Genomic DNA, 17,965 nt, shown 5'->3' with positions numbered 1-17,965 from the left:
GAAGGAAATCTGAGGATGCACCATTGAATTAGCGAGGGGGCGGTGCCGTTCAGTGCACCACCTTAGTGACGGGCATGGTTAATTCCCAAGGAGCTGGGCTTTCGCTCACTGTTTTTATTATTATTATTATTATTATTGTTCTCTGCTGGGTTTTTCCACGTGTAACCTTTCGAAGCGCCTCCCCCTATTGGGACTTTTATTTGTTATATCTTTCTCTGTTATTCCTAACTGTTTACACGAACGTTTTCTACCTTTTCGGACAAAACCCTTTGTAACCTTCGTCCTGTCTTTGTCCTTTCATGTTTTTGATTTATATTAGCCCTTGTGGCCAATAAAACAGAATTAATTATTATTATTATTATTATTATTATTTATTTTGTAATTATATTCCCAATTTTAGCTTCGTTAAAACATTACCCAACATGTTTGTTGAAGTAACCTGCCATGATGATAGGATCATTGTCGTTTGGAATCAAGGTAGTCTGCTGCATGAAGACCTCATAAAATTGGTGCTTCAGTTTGTCTGCCAGTCCAGACTGGAGCATAAAGCAGAGATAATTATCACAGTTAACCAAGATTACCTCAATCAAAATTTATACCTTTGCTCCATGCCATGAAGAATCTTGCAGAGTCTCCTCTCCACCATACCTCCTTGCATACAGAACAAGTCTACATGTCTTTGCACCAAAATTTAACAATCTCTCCAGACCTACTCTTTGTTGTGCCTACATTGATGGTGGCTGTTTCTAAAGTTGTGGATTAGATAAATTTACTAAACATTTTTAGAATCTTGATTATATTAAAAAATTAATCAAAATAAATAGTTTACTCATTAGAAATATAGTCATGGAAAGGTTTCAAGCAACATTAAAAATGGCTAGAACTTAATTAGCTGGATAATTAAATATATTTTTATGTGCTGTTACCATGTAAAAAGCACCTGTGCTGGTGCCACATAAGAAGCACTCATGCTAGTGCTACATGTGAAGCACCCATGCTGGTGTCATGTAAAAAGCACCCCGTACACCCTGTAAAGTGGTTGGCATTAGGAAGGGCATCCATCCAGCAGTAGAAACCATGCTAAAACAGACAATTGGAGTCTGGACAGCTCCCTAGCTGGCCAGTGCCTGTTAAACTGTCCAACCCATGACAGCATGAAAAACATACTTTAAATGATGATGATAATACCTCTAGTTTCAAAGTTCAAGTCTTGCTCAGGAATTGCTGAAATAAGTGGCCATGGTTTTTTTTACTTTTTATTCTTTGGGGTTTTCTTTTGCTCGTTGGGTCTGGAGAAGATGCAGTAGACTAAGACCCTCATAAGTCCTCACTGACCACTGAAAGTGATGCCATTCATGTTCTTGAAACTTTGTAAGTCAATACCTCTGAAGAAAAGCATGAGGAGGAACCAATGTTGGTTACATGAGACACAAATAAGTAGAAGACAATTGGCAAAGGTACCATGCAGTGGGGCTGAAGTATGGAATATAGTATATGTCTTTAATCCCAGTATGTAAGTGATACTGTCTATCCATAGAGACATTGATTGTTTAAGCAAATACTTGTTGGCATTCCGTCGCTTACGATGTCAAAAGTTCCAGTTGATCCAATCAACGGAACAGCCTGCTCATGAAATTAACGTGCAAGTGGCTGAGCACTCCACAGACACGTGTACCCTTAACGTAGTTCTTGGGGATATTCAGCATGACACAGTGTGACAAGGCTGGCCCATTGAATTACAGGCACAATAGAAACAGGAAGAAATAGTGAGAGAAAGTTTTGGTGAAAGAGTACAGCAGGGTTCGCCACTAACCCCTGCTGGAGCCTTGTGGAGCTTTAGGTGTTTTCGCTCAATAAACACTCAAAACACCCGGTCTGGGAATCGAAACCGCGAGTCCACTGCCCTAACCACTAGGCCATTGCGCCTCCACTAAGCAAATACTATTAACAGGGGGAAAAGAAAAGTTGAGTGGGGGCCCATAAATGAGTAAAAAAACCGAAACAGTTACACTGAGACAGCATAGGAAAATAAACCTTTTAAGTTCAATATTGATGATTAGTAGAGTTAACAGTGAATATGATGTTGTTACTATTGCAGGTTATATTCTGAATGGTGCTTGAATGGCAGCTCTTTTCAAATTATACCTATTTATCTGGACCATGCTGTCATGTAAGTAATAATTCTGTATTTTGCTCTATGCATTATCTATCTGTTCCATACTGTTATGTTACATAACTTCTGTGTTTTTACTCCCAAATGTGTCTATACTCAAGGAATAAATAATGGATGGCTAAAACTACATTTATAAGAATGAAAGAGATCTTTACCTCAAAAGACATAAGATTACACCTAAAATTGAGGTTGGTAGACTGTTATGTTGTTGCCAATTGTCTTCTACGAGGCAAAAACTTGGATAATGTACAGAGCAATGAAGAAGATAAAAACCTTTCAGATGGGGATCTTTTGCAGGTTGAGGGGGCTAAGCTGGAAAGACAGGGTAGCAAACATTGCTGTTCTAGAAAAGCTGAAAGTTCAAAGACACTTATTGTAGAGAATCAAGTCCACAAAGCTATCGTAATTTGGACATGCAGCTTACCACAAGTCATTTAACAAGTGTGCTGAGTGTTTTTTATGTGCCACCAGCATGGGAGCATCTGTACAGCACCGTCACTGGTGCATTAATGCAGCACTGGCACAGGTACTTTCTAAGCTGCACCGGCACCTGAAAGGACAAGTGTGTATGTGTGGAAAAGAGCGATTTTACTTAGCTTGACGTGTCTTATCAAGTACAACAAATTTCCACATCTCCTGGGCCCTTGTCATTTCCTCAGTGTGGCCCAGCATCCAAAGATCCTTTCTCGCCACTTCAACCAACATCTTAGGTTTATTCCTTCCACAGGTACCCCACTCCACAATTAGAGCTTGGCACTTGTTTATGCAGCTGTCCTCATCTATATGCATCACATGGCCAAACCAGCACAGTCTTCTCTCTTGCACACAACATCTGATGCCTCAAATTCACACAAACACATATACAAACATGCATCATAATTTTTTAACTTCCACTTTTCTATTCTTGCATGGTTAGGACAGAGTTTTTGTTGAGGCAGATTTTCCACAGCCTGATGCACTTCCTGTCACCACATAACACTTGGACCATGATTGTTTTTGACTGGTGTTATTGTAGACAATCCATTTTTCATCACTGGTGATGATTCGTTTAAAAAAAGGGCCAATTTCTTTGTGTTTGAGAAGCATATTGTAAATATTGATTCATTGTGTTAAGTGAACCTCTTTCAATTTATGTGGAACCCAAATATTGAGCTTCTTAACAAGTCCAATACATGTGCATTCTGTTAAGCAATCAACAATATATTTATATATATTAGGGTATTTTATAAGCACCTGCTTTGCTAAAAATAGCAGTCAAAATACTTCTAAGCAACAGAAGAATTACCAAAATTACTAAATTAATACAGGCCTGATAAGAAAAGAAAAATTTAGTGAATAAGATTAGTGTCTTATCTCTTCAAAGGATGCAGGAGGAATGTCAGTTAATTTGATATCATGATTTCAAATTTAGCGCCAGAGGTACCTGATTCTTTTCAGTCAGATCTGCAAGGGACAGCTACTGAAATTCACTATTACCATTCCTGTAAATTCGTTTGAGTGGCCAAACACCATTGAAACAAGACGAACCATGTGAAATTATTTATAGATATAAAAGAATAATATTATTCCTAAAATAATAACGTTAGTGGCCCCACGTGTAAAAGCCATATAAGCAAAATTAATAATTATACAAAATATCCAACCCATGCTAGCATAGAAAGCGGACGTTAAACGATAAGTATATTCATATGTACTAGGGTACTGCATAAGCATCTGCTTTGCTAAAAATAGAAGTCAAAATACTTCTAAGCTACATATATATATGTGTGTGTGTGTGTGTGTGTGTGTGTGTGTGTGTGTATACAATTGGTTCCGACTGACTGGTTGTAAGTCGATGGCCTATAGGCCTACATAGCTTTGTTTTATATTTTTACATTCTTAAGGTGTGTAGCCTTGTCTTGACATCAAGTGATGGGTGTAAATAAGCACCATCCTTATATAAGCAAGCTTGTCTGTTTCCAGTTTTCTGCGAGAAACTTATCAAATTAAGGGAAGATATTACTTTTCTTTTCTACATCTTTGGTTCTTCTTTTTAAATTCTTCTTCAACTTAGAAGTATTTTGACTTCTATTTTTAGCAAAGCAGATGCTTATGCAGTACCCTAGTACATATATATATATATATATATATATATATATATATATGTATACACACACACACACACACATATATACTTATATATATGTATGTATATACACACACACACATACATACGTACATATGTTCTTGGGGATCAGGGGAGAGAATTAGTAAAATATAACCTTTCTGGCTTTCTTATTTGTATTTTCAGATAATTGGGTGGATAGAAATCTTTACTCAGTGGCCTACAACAGGAATGCTGAAAGCATCGATTCTGATGAATTGGAGGACTATCTTTATAGTCGATGGCATAAGAAAGTTCCAAAGCCAATTCTGAAAAGGACCTCAGGCATTGTTATTAAAAGAGATCAGACTGCATGGAGAAACATGCCCAACAGAAAACATACGCCTTGGGTATTGTTAAAAAGTGACATGATTAGACACAATGGTGATGACGATGATGATAATTATATGCTAGGTGGTTCAAGTGACACTGATGAAGATGATGTGTCAGGGGAAGAGGAGGAGGAAGAAGAAGAGTCGATGTATGACGTTAACAACCATTATAATGGTGATGATGTACAAAGCTATTATCTTCTGCGTGAAAAGATCTATAAAGACATTGATAAACTAGCTCACAAATGTTCATTGCCATTGAATACTAGGTGTCTTTCGACTGTGTTTTACCATGTTTTCAAAAACCTCATGAAGCACAAGAAGAATAAGGAAAATGCTATGTTGAAAAGTAAGGAACAGAATGTGTTTATGCATCAAAATCCCTCCCCTTCAAAATCTTTGCACCAACTTCTAGAAGATATTTTTTTAAAGAAATACGGTTTTCTTCCCCATTCAACGAGTGAACATTCGTCAGGAGCTCAAAATCAAAACTCTTCTGAAGAAGACAGAAATAAACTCTTGCTGAAGCTTATTTCTCTAATCGATGAAAATAACACGGACACCTCTAAAAACCTCTCGACCAATCTGAATGCTGATGACCATAATAAGCAAACAGGGGACAAAAAGACAACTGGAGAGGCTATGCAATCACTTGTCGCATCCTCTTCTGAAGCTTCAATGAAAGAACCTCAAAGTGAAACTCACAAATCAATGCAGAGCAAATGGAAAAAGGTTAAACCTGGTTCACGTTCTGAATGGAAACGTCCTGAGATTAAAATTTCATTCAATGGGAATGAACTAAATATGAGTAAAAATACATATTTGGGCCTTGAATATTTCTACAAACTCATTGGTATACTGAACGATCTCAAAATCAATTTTACATATTCTCCTGAAAAAAAAGCTATATTTGTAAATCCTCAAAGCTTACTTGCAGCCGAAATGCAGAGGAAATTTTTGAATATTAAGAATGTAGGTTGGCAAAAAAGAAAACCGTTTAAAGTTCAAATTGATTTCCATAAGAACACCGCCAACAACTCACGAATAATTTTAAAGACGAGTAAAAATACCAAAAATGACAGCGATAGTTCTGAAATAAAAATTGAATTTCTTCAGCCTGTGAAGAATGTCACTGCTAAACCAACAGCAGTTAATGATCAAAGCGAAACTTCGTTTACTCCACAGCCCAATACGATGACAACTACAACAACAACACAACCACCCCCACCACCGTCACCAACACCACCAATTACACAACCACCACCGCCACCACCAACAACAGCACAACCACCCCCATCATCACCACCACTACCACCACCAACAACAACAAACCATTCACCAATGGACGTGAACATTAATATCAATGTAAACGACAAATATATAAACAATTCACTAACAGCAGGCAGAAAGAAAGAGATCAACATAACTCATACACACACACATCCAAACAATGCATATGGAGCTAAACGTCCCACAGGTAAGTATGATATCTTCTTAGTATTACTACTACTAACAGTCATTTCTAACATAGACACAAGGCCTGAAACAAAGCCTGTGGGATTATGGGAAGGTGTTCGTCAGATTGTCCTCCAGTACTTGGCTGGTACTTTATCTCATTGACCCTGGGGGGGGGGGGGATTCAAAGCAAAATTAACCTTGGCAGGATTCGGAAGATTTCCAAGAAAAATTGCAAACCATTTTCCTGGCGCTTTAATGATTTTTCTGAACCATCACCATAGCAATAACATTAGTATTGTTGTTCTTTGTCATGTGAGTTACCTGGTGACCCACCATTGCTGGTGTCATGTAAAAAGCATCCTGTTCACACTGTAAAGTGTTTGGCATTTGGAAGGGCATCCAGCTGTACAAAAATCCTGCCAAAACAGACCTCACCTGTCCTGGTGCCACATAAAAAGCACTGTCCATTATGTAAGGTGAATGGTCCTAGGAAGGGCAGCCAGCTGTAGCAACCATACCAAACCATATCTGATAGCCATGACTGTGTTCTCCTGTTTGTGTGGCATCGTGCAGAGGCCTCTTACCAGACATAGGGTCTTCCACCAGCCAGCCTGTTGGCCCAGGGCAGTACTACCTCTCCCAGGCACTTGATGTAGGCCTTTGTGTTGAGTCTGAGGCCGTGTGGGAAGATGAACAGAGGCATAACGTTGCCATCACTAGTGATCACTCCAGACACCATGATGTTGACTGGATGTTTGATTTTTATCAATCTCCCTTCAGCCGAAAGTTTTCTTAATAATCCTTTCTACATTAGGCACAAGGCTTGAAATTTGAAGGAGTGGAGGCTTGTTGATTATGTCAACCCCACCACTTACCTGGTACTTATTTCATTGACCCCCAAAAAGATGAAAGGCAAAGTTTGACCTCAGCTGAATTTGAACTCAGAACGTAAAGACAGACAAAATACCGCTAAGCATTTTACCCAGCGTGTTCACAACTCTGCCAGCTTTGCCACAGATGTATGCATGTACAACTGCTTTAGCACGCAGTTTCACATACTGGCATACCGTCACACATACTTCAGAAGCTGAAAAGCAAAAGTCAACCTCAAAAGGATTTAATCTCTAATGGCTAGAGATATTCTACTAAGAACCATAAGGTCAGGAGTTCAATTCCTGGTGGCGTGTCATATCCTGGAGCAAGCCACTTTATTTTACATTGCTCCAGTCCACTCAACTGGCAAAAATGAGTGGTACCTGTAATTTCAAAGGGCCACATCCTTGTCACATCCTTTGTCATGCTGAATCTCTCCGAGAACTATATTAACCCTTTTGTTACCAACCTACCTGAAACCAGCTCTGGCTCTGTATTACAAATGTCTTTTTTTCATAAGTTTTGAATTAAAATCTTCCACCAGACCTTAGTCACAATTAATGTCCCTAACACCAGCTTAATGATAACTAAGTTATTTTACTAAATCCTTTGTTATATTTAAAGTAATTGAAAGAAACACAGAGCATCTCAACAGAAATAAGGTAACGAAAGGGTTAAGGTTACATGTGTCTGTGGAGTGCTTGGTTACTTGCATGTTAATTTCACAAGCAGGTTGTTCCATTAACCTGGTCAACTGGAACCCTGGTTCTCGGAACTGACTGAGTGCCAGTTTGTTAGTTATAAATGGATACATTCAGGGTCTGCAAGGAAGTTTGCTACTCCTTGCCTTTCCTGCAATGTCTCGTCACACTCAGCGATAACTGTGCCTTCTACTGTTGGCAGGGGCCACAACTATCCCCCAAAAAGGCAAGAGTTGATTATGTAGGTACCTGAATATGCAGTGTTTAGCTCACATTAAAGGGAATTATTTGCATCGTAGAACTGGGCAGAGGGTGTGGTCAAAGGCAGACTGGCATCAGAAGGCTTATGATGATCTGAACTTGGGTATTCTATTATTTCCCTCCCCTCACTGTTTTGTTTTGTTTATTGCTGTTGCTGCTGCTGCAGCTACTACTACTACTACTACTACTACTACTACTACTACTAGCAGAAGGCTTATGATAATATGTACTGTGGTACTCTGTTATTCCTCTCCCCTCACTGTTTTGTTTTGTTTACTACTACTACTACTACAACTACTACTACTACTACTACTACTACCACCACCACCACCACCACCACCTCAACCTCCACCACCACAACTACCATTATCATCACTACCATCACCACTACTACTACTACCACAACTACCACCACCATTACAATCACTACTACTACCACCCCTACCACCACCACCACCACCACCACAACTATCATCATCATCACTACCATCACCACTACTACTACTACCACAACTATCACCACCATTACAATCACTACTACTACCACCCCTACCACCACCACCACCACAACTATCATCATCATCACTACCATCACCACTACTACTACTACTACCACAACTATCACCACCATTACTACTGTTACTACTGCTTCCATCACAACCACCACTGCCACCATTACAACCACTGCTGCTGCTACTACTACTACTACTACTACTACTTCCATTATAACTACAACTACCACCACCATCACCCTAACCATTACTCATAATATGCAGTCCTCTTCACTATCCCCTGTTCCAATCAATCCTCTTCTTTTCAGTTGTCCCCTACATTAACTTCATACCTGTTCAGCCAACCAGATGTGCTTTTTCCTTCCTCTCTTCATTTCAATTTCTTCTTTCAGCACCATCAGTGACCCACGTCGGTGAATGGACTGTCTGGTACAAGTGGTCTCCATGTTCAACATCCTGTGGAATTGGTCACAGGAAGAGGCATCGTATGTGTCTACCACCAGGCTTCTATTGCCCCGGCAACCATTCAGAGAAGGCATCCTGCTTGAAGAGACACTGTAACTTAGGTAAAGTAATTCTCTGTGGATGGTCATTTCAAGATTTGCAGTACTAGAATTGTCAATATATGTTACATTCTTTATTTACATTATTTACAATTGACAGATATTTGTCCTCATCTTGTTTGTTGTTAACACGTTTCGGCTGATATACCCTCCAGCCTTCATCAGGTGTCTTGGGGGAAATTTGGAACCTGGGTTCTCATTTCTAAGGTATTTTTCATTATTGTTGTTATTATTATTATTATTATTGTTATTTTTATTATCATTATTATTATTATTATTCAGGTCATTGCCTGGAATCGAACTCGGAATCTTGGGGCTAGTAGCCAGCGCTCTTAACCACTACGCCATATGCCCATGGGCATATGGCGTAGTGGTTAAGGAATGAGAACCCAGGTTCAAAATTCCCTCAAGACACCTGTTGAATGCTGGAGGGTATATCAGCCAAAACATTGTGTTAACAACAAACAAGATGAGGACAAATATCTGTCTAATGTAAATAATGTACATAATTCCTCATCTCTTAAATATATAGAACTGTATGTTACATTCTCTACCAATGTTTTGTGAGTTGATTCAGAAAACATAAACTAGATACTTGTGTGTGTACTTGTGTGCATGTGTGTGTGTATGTGTGTGTGCATGTGTGTGTGCTTGTGTGCATGTGTGTATGTGTGTGTGTGAATCTTTGTGTCTGTGTTTGTCACCCCCCACCACTTGACAACTGGTGTTGGTATGTTTACGTCCCCATAACTTACTAGTATGTCATAAGAGACTGATAGACTAACTACCAGGCTATTGAAAAACAAAGTCCTGGGATCATTTCATTCGACAAAAGTTCTCCAAGACTGAAACAAATCAAATATAAAAGAACCCATGAAAGATACAGTGGGACTGAACCCCAAAACATATGGTCTGGAAGTGGACTTCTTACTACACAACCATTCCTGTGACTACTTACTTATTTATTTATTTTCAGGAACAGCAGCTCTGCCTTCAGGGCATTTGACAGCATGGAACACATGGTCCACATGTTCCGTCACATGTGGCATGGGCCAGAGGCACAGACAACGGCTGTGTTTACCGATAGGTTCTCGTTGTGAAGGCAGCATGACACAACAGATCGTCTGCAGAGCAATGAGCTGTAGTGTTGGTAAGTTTTGAAGGGTCATTAAGCCATTTTATCTTTATCCACAAGTGTTCAATATATGCGAGGTCAGTGTCTAGGGAACTTCACCTCGACATCTAAAGCCAAACTTTCCCTGATTGCTGCCATTGTTGTTGACCCCTAAGTTGATTCTGATCCAACGGAAACAATGGTCGAAAGCATTAACCATTCTATTGTATTTTGAGGGATAGCTGGAACTTAACAATCTCATCATCATCATCATCATCATCATTATTATTATTATTATTATTATGCAAGGTGGTGAGCTGGCAGAATCATTAGCATACCACGCAAAATGCTTAGGGGTATTTCGTCTGTCTACACATTCTGAGTTCAAATGCCACCAGGGTCAACTTTGCCTTTCATCCTTTCACGGTTGATTAAATAGGTACCAGTCACACACTGGGGTTGATGTAATTGAATTAATCCCTTGCCCTCAAAATTTGAGGCATTGTGCTTCCAGTAGAAAGGATTATTATTATTATTGTTCAACATTTGGTAGTTTCAGGCAAATTTTGGGGCCTGAAATTTTGTGGGAGGAGTAAAGTCAATTACATCAACCCCAGTGCTCAACTGGTACTTATTTCCTCAACCCCACCGAAAGGATGAAAAGCAAAGTCAAGCTCAGTGGAGTTTGAACTCAGACCATAGAGATGGATGAAATGCTACTGAGTATTTTGTCCAGTTCACCATTTTCCAGATATTAAATAATAATGATGATGTTGAGAATGATGACAAAAGTTTTACTGAAAATTGCAGAACCTCCTTTATGAGTCACCATAAATCCTTCCCTCAAACTGCTGAAGCAGGGGCTTGAACTTGTTATTCTGCCCATAAAGGGCGATGAAGATCAGACTTCAAGGTAGTCTCAACCACTTCCAATCCATTCTTCGACTGTGTGGATATTGGGACCTTATGGATCAGGAGTGGCCAAGTCATTAAATAACAAAGGCCACATGGTATTATTATTTTTTTTTTTTTTTTTAACAGTCAAGTACTGCAACATATTATTTTTGCTGTTACATATTTAAATAACTTTAAAGAAGCTTGTTGTGTAAGCTGGAACAATGCAAGAAGGTACAAAGTAAATTACAAAAGGAAAACAAAACAAAACAACAGTTTTACCTTGTATTTCTATATTTCGGGGTGAAAACCCCTTCTTCAGGACATTTGATTAAAGTGGTAGTTGGAGAAAGTCATTGTCTCACATCTGAACAACGACTTTTTCTGAGCAATGAATTTTTTCCCAAATGTCCTGAAGAAGGGGTTTTCACCCCGAAATATAGAAATACAAAGTAAAACTGCCACTTTGTTATGTTTCCTTTTCCTTTTGTAGTTTATTTTTGACCTTCTCGCATTGTTCCCGCCTTACACAACTACATTCTTTAAAGTCATACCACACAATGTTTCAGCAAAACTACATTGTATATAAACAAGAAAATATACCACAATATAATTTTACACAATCAACTAGATTGATTAATACGTGGGCGTATGTGTGTTCACAAATGTATGAGTAGTGTTTGTACGTGTGTGTGTGTGTATGCAGACATTATAGACATTGTGCTGTAATTTCATCTTTTGCAGGTACGTTATTTCCAGGTTTCATATCAATAAAGGTTAATGGCCAGATAATTGCCCTGGGCTTGCGTGACACTCAACTAAAGCTGATGTGAAACTTAATATTCTAACATCATTGACAAATCACACTGACATACATTTGTGCAGCACACACACACATACACACATATACACACATACATTATATACACATTTATATATATACATACATATATATGTATGTATTTATATATACACATATATATATATACATATACATATATGTATATATATGCACACACACATGCATATTTACATAATATACATATATATATATACACACACACATATTTCAAATGAAAGTAGTACTGTCTATATATATATAAATATATATATATATATATATATACATATACATATATGTATATATATGTATGTATGTGTGTATGTACACATAGATTTCTGTTGTATGTAAATACATCTTTTTTTTTTCACTAAAATCAAAAGTTAAATTGGCTGTGTATATAATACAAAGTATTAAGCTGCAGAAATTTTCCTCATTAATTTTTATTAGGTTTTGAGATTATTTAATTTTTTGATATCAAAATAAGAAAATGAGATGACAGGAGAATAAACAAATATCTTATGAACTTTATTGACTTACAGCTGTTTCTGCTATAAGACACAGTGGACTCATAGTTGAGTGCCTGAATAACATTTTATAGCTTCATCAGTGCTTTGAATATGAAGTGCAGTGTTATTTAAATTGACATACGCAGGCATTCTGTAAGAATTGTACTGGGGCCCAATTTGTTCAAGTAAAACTCTCAAGATAGGGCCCAGTGACTGAACCAAGTAAATGATAAAAAATAACAAGGGTTAACTCAGTGGTTCTCAGCTGAGGTCCACAAGACCCTTAGAGATCCATATAATAATTTGTTGTTAAAATTTTGGTGCAATAGAAGGCAGACAGAGGGCAGTACTGTCAGCACACCAAGCAAAACGTTTAGCAGCATTTCGTCTGCCTCTAAGTTCTGAGTTCAAATTCCACCAAGGTCAACTTTGCCTTTCATCTTTCTGGGGTCAATAAAATAAGTGTCAGTTGAACACTGAGGTTGATGTAATTGACTTACTCCTTCCCCTGAAGTTGCTGGCCCTGTGCCAAAATTTGAAACCAAAGATTTTGTGCAATATTTTGGTTGTACTTCTACATTACACAAGATATTTCAATTTTTTAATACAATTCCTAGTGATACTTGGCACTCCACTGGTTACGATGATGAGGGCTTCAGTTGGTCCAATCAACGGAACAGCCCCCTCATGAAATTAATATGCATGTGGCTGAGCTCTCCACAGACACATGCACCCTTAACATAGTTAGTTCTCTGGGAGTTTCAGTATGATGAGGCCAGTCCCTTTGAAATACAGGTACTATTCATTTTTGCCAGCTGAGTGGGCTGAAGCATCATGAAATAAAGTGTCTTGCTCAAGGACACAATGCATCACTGGGAATCGAACTCACAACCTTGCAATCATGAGCTGAGTACTGTAACCACTGAGCCACATGCCTTCACAGTGATATTTAATTATGAAAATATAACAGGATTTTTTTTAAAACATCGAATGGCTATATATGGTGGTGGTGGGGGTCAATCCAAGTAAAATAGGAACTAAGAGGACCCATAGCTAAAAAATGGTTGAGAAAGAAACACTGAGTTAAATAATTGCCATTTTATTCATCTTACATAATTCCAATTGTCTGTTCAATGTTTTTTTCTTTTTATAGTAACTACAACCGAATTACCAACAACAACTACGGCAGCGAGAACAACGAAGAATGTGGCTTCTGTCAAAATAATTGTTCCAACAGGACACTGGACCATATGGCAAGGATGGTCACAGTGTTCCAGCTCCTGCGGGCTCGGGATCAGAAAGCGCACGCGTGTATGTTTGCCTTATGGTTTTCACTGCGAGGGGGACCTGCTTGAAATGGCTTCATGCATGTTACTGACATGTGATTCAGGTAAAGGAAAAATGCTTATACTGCTCTGGCAGTTAATTGTTACCCCCCTTAAATTCTTTTTTTTTTACAGCCCTTATATAAACGCAGGGTAGCCGTGTATCTTCTCTATAGCAAGACACCTCTGCCTCTGCTTGACTCTGGCATAAAAATCACCTCACCACCCCGTCAAATACTCCCCCTACTTAGTTGAAAGCAACTAAGTGCATGGCTGTGAAACATGGGCTGTGACAGCCGAGAACATGCATAGGCTTGGAAGAAATGAAGCCCGTATGCTTTGCTGGAGGTGCAATGTCAGAGTGCATGTTCAACAGAGTGTAAGCATCTTGAGAGAAAAGTTAGGCATAAGAGGCCTCAGATGGGCTATGCAAGGGAGACGACTGCGCTGGTATGGTCATGTGATGTGTATGGACGAAGAAAGTGGAAGCAAAGTGTCTGAGTTCCTTTTGAGTGTTGCACCTCACAGAAGCAAAGTGGCTGAATTCCTTTTGAGTGTTGGGCCTCACGGAGGCAATGACCAAGACCTTTGGCATTATGTTATGCTTGAGAAGAAGACCCATCAAGCTGAGCAAAATCACGATTGGGAAAAATACTGGTGTCAAGCAAATTTGCACCCATACAGGTGGCACATAAAAGCACCCTGATGTCATGCAAATGGTATCTGTGCCAGTGGCACATAAAAACATCCATTACACTCTCAGAGTGGTTGGCATCTGGAAGGGCATCCAGTTGTAGAAAACCAAGCCAAATCAGACTGGAGTCTAGTGCAGCCTTCCAGCATGACAGCCCAGTCAAACCGTCCAACCCATGCCAGCATGGACAACAGACGTTTGATGATGATGATTATGATGATATATACATACATACATATGTACATATCATGCGTGGTAAGAATCTTGCTTCCTGACCACATGGTTCCAGGTTCAGCCCCACTTCACGGTACTTTGAGCAAGTACTTCACGATACTTTGAATTAACAAATAAACAGTTGTTTATTCATTAATTCAGGAACAATTAATTCACTTGGTCAAACAACTGAATTCTTGTTGTCAAGCACGGAAGATCCAATGTCATGTGCTATGGTGTTTGTGTGTTTGTGTGTTTGTGTCTATTTGTAGTTGAAATTTTGCAAGTATTACTGTTTCAGTGACTTAACTCCACATTTTCTTTTATTTGATTTTCTTTTTTTTCTTAGTGAAAAGAATAACAGCAAAAGTGATCACGATAACAACAAAACAAACAAAAGCAACAAATCCGATAACAACAACAGCAGCAAAACCGACCACAACAACAACAACAGCAAACCCAACAATAAAAATAAAAATAAAAAGTTTACCCACAAGACCACCACCAAAAACAACTACAAAAGCAACAACAGTGTTTTCATTTGGAAAATGGAAGGCATGGCATGACTGGTCAGCATGTTCAGTCTCATGCGGTTATGGTATCCAGCGAAGGGAGCGTGTTTGTTTAAATTCACACTGCATTGGTTTTTCTACAGAAACTGTGCAATGCATGGAACGACACTGTGATTCAGGTAAGGTCACACTTGGATAATACAAATAATTAAAGAGTGGGGAAGTAATAACGAAGTCAGGTATGGATGGCCGGTGGATGTGGGGCTACCGAGGAAGATTCTGTATAGTTCTGTACAGTTATGCAGCATTAATACTACTATCATACATCAGATATATACTGCTGCTAAGGGGGGAAGACATGGCTGTGCTGTGTGGTGGAGAGAAGTTTGTTTCCCAGCCACATGGTCTTTGGTTCAATCCTCCTTTGTGGCACCTAGGGCAAGTGTCTTCTACTATAGCACTGGGCCAACCAAAGCCTTGTGAATGGATTTGGTAGGTGGAAACTGATAGAAACTTGTCATGTATGTATATATATATATATATATATATATATATATATATATATATATATATATATATACATACATATATATATACATATATATATATGTATATATGTATGTATATTGATCCTCACGGAGGCAATGTGACCGATACTGATGTCCTGTAACTAGCTCCTGTGCTTGTGGCACATAAAAAGCACCTTTCAAGCATTGGGCCTCACAGAGGCAATGACAAATGACTGAAGCCTTTGGCAATATGATGTGCTTCAGAAGAGGACCCATCGAGCCAAGTGAAATCGTAGTCGTGGCAGATGTTGGTATATATATATATATATATGCATACACAAATAAGGAAAATGAGAGGGTGTGTCTACATACACATTTGTAGACAATTGCATACATAAATTTATGCATATCTATGATTTTATGTTGCTGTAAACCAACATCGAATTAATACAATTTAATAATGGTCATCTGTTCACAATTTTCTTCTTTTAGAGTGGACTCCGTGGAATGAATGGTCAGTTTGCTCAGTGACATGTGGTAATGGTCATCGCAGCAGAAATCGCGTCTGTTTGCTGAATAGCTCTTCGTGTATTGGTGTTGTCAAAGAGGTCGGACCCTGTGTCCTGTCTCTCTGTGTCCATGGTAAGCATGTATTTGAAATGATTTTCTTGAAAAAGGTTTTTATTTTGAAAAACACCTGTTCCCTCTAATGGTTACAGCTGTTTTGTTTCCACATAATACAAAACAAGGTTAGAAATTCAGAATTGAAATTAAGGACCGAAAGTATACAATCATGAATACAAGGCACCGAAATGAGATTCTGCCCAAGAGTCTCAGTATTAATATTACCTAATAGGGTTCATGGTTCGGAGATCAGGGAGTCTCTCCAGGTCGAGCCACTACTTCTCTTTTGCCAAACTGCTAAGTTGCTGGAATATTTTTCTATGTCAAACTATTTGTTTATCTGTCTATCAACCTATCTGTGTGTGTGTGTGTATGTGTGTGTGTGTGTGTGTATGTGTGTGTGTGTGTGTGTGCATGCATGTATCTGCATATGTGTGTGTGTGTGTGTCTCTCTCTGTCTCACTCTCTCTCTCTCTGGCTGTGTATCTATCTATCTATCTATCTATCTATCTATCTATCTATCTATCTATCTATCTATCTATCTATCTATTTGTCTGCCTATCTGTGTCTCTGTGTGTGTGTGTGTGTGTGTGTGTGTATTAATGTTTCGCTTAGGCATAGTGATACTAATATCACAGTCTTAAAACCCAGTATACATATGCTCAGAATGAAGCATTAGTTGAGTACAGAGCACAATTATGAAATTAAATAAATCAGAAAAGAACAGGAAATTATACAATGAACTTCATTAGTTCACACCTGTTTTTGCTATAAGATGTCGTTCAGCCAGAGTTTCTAAAAATTAAGTGCACTACTTCATTTTAAAAGCTCTAAGGAAGCTATAAGGTGATGCACAAGCACTCAGCTCTGGGTGCATTGCATCTTATAGCAGAGACAGCTGTAAGCTAATGAAGCTCATTGCATAATTTTCTGTTCTTTCGTCATTTATATACACATATATGTTTGTATGTGTGTGTATATATGTATCTTTTGTCTTTTACTTGTTTCAATCATTGGACTGCAGCCATGCTGGGGCACTGCTTAAGAAGGTTTTAATCAAACAAATTGACTTCTTTTATCAATCATTTTTGTCGAACTGCTAGGTTACAGGGATGTAAACAAACCAATGTCTGTTGCCACATAATGGAGAAACACACACGCATAAATGCATACACATATACATACATATAAGCATACATATATAATCAACAGGCTTCCGCACAGTTTCCATCTGCCAAATTTACTCACAAGACATCAATATAAATCCTCATCATCCTCATCATTATTTAATGTCCATTGACTGTGGGTTGGACATCCTGGCATGGGTTGGACTGTAAGGAAAGAAACATGGCCACTCCAGTTAGAAAAGAGAGAAGATGATGATGATGATGATGAAGTATCAGGCTGTACCATCAAGTTGAAAGGAGGTGATATTATCTTGGCAATTGTGACATTAAGGGCTTAACTCTTTAGAATTCAGGTTATTTTGTCAAATGTGATGCTTGTTTATTCACATTGTTTTGAATTAATCATGCATTATCTCATAGCTTCGACATTTCAATGATGGGATTGTTCGTTTTTAGAGTAACATTGTAGGGTAGGTTTGAGAGGTCAGATATGTCTGGTTTAACCATGTAGCATTCGTGTTGCTCTGTCAAATGTGAAGTTTGTTTATTCACATTGTTTTGAATTAATCATGCATTATCTCATAGCT

General features: G+C 38.4%; 1 protein-coding gene across 4 annotated transcripts in view; it reads left to right on the top strand.

The window, feature by feature from the left end:
- Positions 1–2,096: 2,096 nt before the first annotated feature.
- The window catches only part of LOC106875447 (SCO-spondin), a 56,219-nt gene continuing 40,350 nt past the window's right edge, over positions 2,097–17,965 (top strand). For all 4 annotated transcript variants that reach the window (XM_052976047.1, XM_052976046.1, XM_014923599.1 and 1 more), the window contains exons 1-7: positions 2,097–2,170; positions 4,464–6,125; positions 8,846–9,019; positions 9,993–10,166; positions 13,528–13,764; positions 14,956–15,297; positions 16,120–16,269. In XM_052976047.1, the coding sequence (XP_052832007.1) occupies positions 2,122–2,170; positions 4,464–6,125; positions 8,846–9,019; positions 9,993–10,166; positions 13,528–13,764; positions 14,956–15,297; positions 16,120–16,269 (2,788 nt within the window). In that variant the 5' untranslated portion in view covers positions 2,097–2,121. The remainder of the gene's footprint in view (positions 2,171–4,463; positions 6,126–8,845; positions 9,020–9,992; positions 10,167–13,527; positions 13,765–14,955; positions 15,298–16,119; positions 16,270–17,965) is intronic.

Source organism: Octopus bimaculoides, chromosome 23 (assembly GCF_001194135.2).
Source record: "Octopus bimaculoides isolate UCB-OBI-ISO-001 chromosome 23, ASM119413v2, whole genome shotgun sequence".
In the NCBI taxonomy this organism is placed as follows: domain Eukaryota; kingdom Metazoa; phylum Mollusca; class Cephalopoda; order Octopoda; family Octopodidae; genus Octopus; species Octopus bimaculoides.
This window is presented reverse-complemented; position numbering and strand designations above follow the sequence as displayed.